Below are 5,376 nucleotides of genomic sequence, written 5' to 3' on the forward strand. Positions count from 1 at the left end.
ATATAATATATATATATATATATTAATGCATGCATTTCTTTCTTTCTTTTTTTTCTTTTTTTCTTATTGTTATATAAAAGTACCATTTGTTGCTGTTCCTCCCTTCCTCCCTTCCTCCCTTCCTCCCTAAACCCTAAACCCTAAACCCTAAACCCTAATTAGTTAATAGTCCTTAATTATCTATTAAACAAACCTAAAAAAGCAGACACAAAGTTATTAACCCTACTGAGGTGTACGTACACCTCAATAAAAGGTATACAATGCATGCATAAATTAATTAATGCATGCACAAAATAATTAATGCATGCACGCATGCATGCATGCATGCATGCATGCATTTTTTTGTTCTTTGTGTAGATAAATAAATATAAATAAATAAATTGTTATATATAATATAAAAAGAATAAAATAAATAAATAAAAAAAAACTTTTTTTTTTCTTATTTGCCCTCTCCTTTCAGGTGTATATGCAGCTCTCTGTATATATATGTGCTATCTACCTGCCTATACACCCAAAAAAAAGGAGGCCTCTGCATGCATGCATGCATGCATGCAGCTGTATCTATGCATGCATGCATGCATACATACATACATACATACAGCTGCATGCAGAGAGTACATGCATGCATGCATGCATGCATGCATGCATGCATTGCGGTGTACGTACACCGCGTAGTCTAAGAAGAATCAAAAGAAGGACTCTCAAATATATCATGAATAGTTAGGGGCTGCTGCTGCTGGCTGCTGCTGCTGCTGCTGCTGTTTGCTGCTGCAGCAGCAGCAAGACTAGAGGCAACCCATGAAGAAGCCAGTGATGATGCATGCTGCAGCAGCTGCTGCAGATCTCCCTCTGGTCCTGCTTCATTTGCTGCAGCAGCAGCAGAAGCAGTTGCTGCTGTTGTTGCTGCTTCTTCTTCCTCCTCTTCTTCTTCTTCTTCTTCTTCTGCTGCTGCTGCTGCTGCTGCAGCCTCCTTTGGCGACTCACCAGCGGAAGCAGGTTCAGAAGCAAACAGATCAAGTTCATCTACTTCTTGCTGCTGCTGCTGCTGCTGTTGCTGCTCCTGTGGCCCAGCTGCATCCACGCTATTGCTGCTGCTGCTGCTGCTGCTGCTGCTGTTAGCAGCAGCAGCAGCATCTGTGTCCTCTGTTGCTGCATCAGGGTCTGTAAAGAGAGCATCAAAGAGCTCCATTTCATTATCTTCCCCTTCTGCTGCTGCTGCTGTTGCTGCTGTTGCTGCTGTTGCTGCTGCTGCTGCTGCTGGTTCTGCATCCCCTATACCGCAGGAGTAGCTGCTGCTGTTGCTGCTGCTGCCATCTCCCTGCTGCTGATGATCTTGCTGCTGCTGTTTCGTTGACACGCATGCATCTCCAGCAGTTCGGGACAGCTGGTCTTCTTGCAACTGTTGCTGCTGCTGCTGCTGCTGTTGCTGCTGTTGCTGCTGCTGCTGCTGCTGCTGCTGCAGCGCGAGCAGCAAATTCTCCCCCCACAATCTTTGAAGACAAAATTCAATATCCGTGACGGAGATAACAGCAGGTTTCTGTATCCAGTGCAGCAGCAGCTGCTGCTGCTGCAGTTGCTGCAGTTGCTGCTGCTGCTGCTGCCTAGCAATAGCATAACCAGCAGCAGACTGCAGCACCTCATCTATGAATAATTCACAGCCAAGAGCAAGGATACGCAGCAGCGGCGTGTCTATATCTGCTGCTGCTGCTGCTTCCTCCTCTGCTGCTGCAGCATCTGCTGGGCTGCTGCTAAGATCTGCATCCTCTGCTGCTGCACCAGATGCAGCAGCAGACGAAACAGCAGCAGCAGCAGCAGCAGAAGCAGCTGTTGCTGCTGAGGCGTCAGACTCCCCCCAACTCGTGCTGCTGTCTGTACCAGGGGGATCGCCAAGCTTCCTTCTCTTCTTGCTGTCAGCAGCAGCAGCAGAATCTGCTGCTGCTGCTGCTGCTGCTGCATCAGAGAGGCTCTTGCGGATAAACCAACCCCACATATTCCCCTCTCCTTCAAGTGCTGCTGCTGGGGTGATTGAGGCAGTCGTCTAACGGGCTTGAATGTCTTTCCTGTTGCTGCAATGTTTTGCTGCACAACAGCAGCTGCTGCTCTATCTGCTGATGCTGCAGCGCATGCAGCAGCAGCTGCTGTTGCTGCTGCTGCTGCTGTAACTGGTGCTGATATACGCACCGGGTGTACAGACACCCGAGGAGGCCCCTCTACGCTGCTTGTTGCCAAGGGCAAAGGAAGCCCTTGAGGCAGCACAGGCCGCATCCTACAGCAGCAGCAGCAGCAGCAGCGGCAGCCGAGGCAGCATTGGCGAAGAAGAACAGCTGCTGCTGTTGCTGCTGTTGCTGGTGCTGTTACTGCTGTTACTGCTGCTGCTGCTGTTGCTGCTGCTGCTGCTGCTGCCGATTGACGCCGCTGCAGTCAAGATCACAAACTTCTTAATGATTAGGATATGCAATTGTAAAGAGATGGCTACTAACAATGCTGCTGCTGCTGTTGTTGCTGCTGCTGCTGTTGCTACTGTTGCTGCTGTTGCTGCTGTTGCTGCTGCTGTTGCTGCTGTTGCGGCTGCTGCTCTTCAAGGTCGTGGCAGCCTCTTGCGGTGTCTACTGTCTGTCTAAATAATTAATTCAAATAATTTTTGCTGTTGCTGCCTTGATCCTTTAATCTCCTGCAGCAGCCGCAGCCACAGCAGCAGCCGCAGCAGCAGCAGCAGCCGTTGCAGCTGCTGCTGCATGCATGCGCTACTGCAGCAGCCTAGTTCCTGATGTTAATAACAAGCAGCAAAAATATTATCAACAGAAAGAAGGGAAATATTGTATAACATCTTCTTTAGGTCTTGTGGCTACTGCAGCAAGCTGCTGCTGCTGCTGCAGCTGCTGCTGCTGCTGCTGCTGCTGCAGCTGCTGCAGATACAGAGTAGAGAACAGGAAGACTCATAGGTAGCTCGTGTAGGAGGAGCCTCTACTCACCGGACTACTATGGCTACAACCGCTGCTGCTGCTGCAGCAGCAGCAGCAGCAAGTGCTGCTGCACCTGTAGAGCTGCCAGCAGCAGCAGCAGCCTTCCTCGAAGCATTAAGGCAGACACCTGGCACTTCCTCATCAATTGAGGGACCCCTCGTGCCCTCCCTGCAGCAGCAGCAGCAGCAGCAGCAGCAGCAGCAGCAGCAGCAGCAGCAGCAGGAGGGGGCATCCGAACCAGCAGCAAAGCGAGCCCGTATAGACAGTCTAGACCAGATATTCCCTGCAGCACATACCTGTGCTGCAGCAGCAGCACCAGCAGCAGGAGCAGCAGCAGCTGCTGCTGACGATGCTGCTGCTGCTGCTGCTGCTGCTGCTGTAGGTACACTGCAAGGCCTTGGGGTCCCTATGGAGGCGTTGAGGCAGCAGCAGCAAAAGACAACACATTTAGGGTTTGCTGCTGCTGCTGCTGTTGAGGCAGCACTACATAAATTAGAGCAGCAAGTACATAAATGTGTCTCCCTTAGACAGAAACTACGCGTGCTGCAGCAGCAGCAGCAGCAGCAGCAGCAGCAACAGCAACAAAGCTCCGGAAGCGGAGAAGGCAGCGGTGAGTAGTTTTGTTTCTTCTTGCTGCACCGATTGCAGAAACCTGCTGCTGTTGCTGCTGTTGTTGCTGTGTTTGCTGCTGCAACTATTGCTGCTGCTGCTGCTGCTGCTGCTGCTGCGTGCGTTGCTATTATTATTGCTGCTGCTGCTGCTGCTGCTTGTGTTGTGTGCAGCAGCAAAGGAAAACCAAGGAAAGGGTGGGGGATCAGACACCTCCACGGATCCTCAATCTGCATGGTTAGTGCTGCTGCTGCTGCAGTTGCTGCTGCTGCTGCTGTTGCTGCAGTTGCTGCTGCTGTTCACCCAGTCCTCATTAGTTAACGTGCAGCAAATAGGAAATGCACCTGCTGCTGCTGCTGCTGCTGTTGCTGTTGCTGCTGCTGCTGTTTTTCTTTCAGGACGGCTCTAGTTCGGGAGGCATACCGCAGGACAACCAGCAGCAGCAGCAGCAGCAGCAACAGCAGCAGCAGCAGCAGCAGCAGCAGCAGCAATGAGGATATATATAAGGTAGTATTAGATCTAAATAAGGTGCAGCAGCACGAGATTCCTGCTGCTATGATGGAGCTGCGTCGCTGCCATAGATTAATGTGTCTGCAGCAGCAGCAGCAGGAGCAGCTTGTTGCTGTTGCTGCTAAACAAGGATTTGCTGCTGCTGCAGCAGAAAGGGAAGCAAGCTATCAATATGCCCTGCTATGGGGCTGCGTGCTGCTGCTGCTGCGCCATCCTGCTGCGCATGCACGGGCCTTACTGGAGCAGCTGCAGGAGCAGGAGGAATCCATTAGCAGCAGCAGCAGCGACAGCAGCAGCAGCAGCAACAACACCAGCAGCAGCAGCAGCGAGTCAGCAGCAGCAGCAACAGCAGCAGAAGGGACAAAAGAAGAAGAAGATCTATCTCTTGCTGTTGCTCTTTATAGACTTGCTGCTGCTGTGTCTTCTGATGATGTAACTGCAGCAGCAGCAAAAGCTGCTGCTTCTCCTTCTGCTGCAGCAGAAGCAGCAGCAGTAGCAGCAGCAGCAGCAGAAGCAGAGGAAGCATTTCATGAACGTCTTCTCTCTTTCCTTACGAAAGAACTGCAGCAAAGGCAGCAGCACATTGCATCTGTTGCTGCAGCAGAGAAGAGACGAATGGCTGTGAGCTGCTGCTGCTGTTGCTGCTGCTGCTGTGTCTGCTGCTGTTCGTGCCGTTTTTGCTGCTGCTGCTGCTGCATGCAGCTCGTGTCTAGTGGTGTCGCTTCTGTTTCTTTTGCTTGTGCTGCTGCTGCTGCTGCTGCTGCTGTTTATCCCTTAATGAAGGAACGCATGCATGCATGCATGCATGCATGCATGCATGAATTGGGGTGTATGTACAGGCAGAGAAGGAGAGGCAGCAAGCAGAAGGACGATTGAAGGCACTGCAGCAAAAGCAGCAAGTGCTGCGCCGTATTATTAGTGAATTTGCTGCTCTATGTAATGCAGCACCTACTCCTGCTGCTGCTGCTGCTGCTGCTGCTGCTGGCAGCAGCAACAACAACAACGGCAGCAGCAATAGTAGTATTAGCACCAACAGTAACGGTGACACAACTAATACTACAAGCAGCAGCAGCAGCAACAGCAGCAGCAGCAGCAACAGCAGCAGCAGCACGTTGAAGCAGAATTCTGCTGCTGATAAAGAGCAGCAGCAAAGCTGAAGGGAATAGACTCGTTTTTTTGCTGCTGCTGCTGTTGCTGCTGCTGCTAAGCAGCAGCAGCAACAGCAGCAGCAGCAAAGTTAAAGAGACATTTGTATTCTTAATAGAGACACAAATAAATAAATAAATAAATAAAT

The 5,376-nt window shown here is 50.9% G+C and overlaps 2 protein-coding genes across 2 annotated transcripts; one reads left to right on the top strand and one right to left on the bottom strand.

Annotated features, from left to right (window-relative positions):
• Nucleotides 1–676: 676 nt before the first annotated feature.
• EMWEY_00055630 (hypothetical protein, conserved) lies at nt 677–1,990 on the bottom strand (the record flags this gene model as incomplete). The annotated part of the gene is made up of 1 exon (XM_013480287.1): nt 677–1,990. One exon carries the CDS (start codon nt 1,988–1,990, stop codon nt 677–679), a length of 1,314 nt encoding a protein of 437 aa, XP_013335741.1.
• Nucleotides 1,991–2,981: 991 nt separating this feature from the next.
• EMWEY_00055640 (hypothetical protein, conserved) lies at nt 2,982–5,239 on the top strand (the record flags this gene model as incomplete). The annotated part of the gene is made up of 4 exons (XM_013480288.1): nt 2,982–3,573; nt 3,746–3,809; nt 3,971–4,703; nt 4,922–5,239. The coding sequence occupies 4 exons, from the start codon at nt 2,982–2,984 to the stop codon at nt 5,237–5,239; spliced, it is 1,707 nt and encodes a 568-aa protein (XP_013335742.1).
• Nucleotides 5,240–5,376: the final 137 nt, after the last annotated feature.

This window comes from Eimeria maxima, genomic scaffold (assembly GCF_000499605.1).
Source record: "Eimeria maxima Weybridge genomic scaffold, Emw_scaff1798, whole genome shotgun sequence".
Classification (NCBI taxonomy): Eukaryota; Apicomplexa; class Conoidasida; order Eucoccidiorida; family Eimeriidae; genus Eimeria; species Eimeria maxima.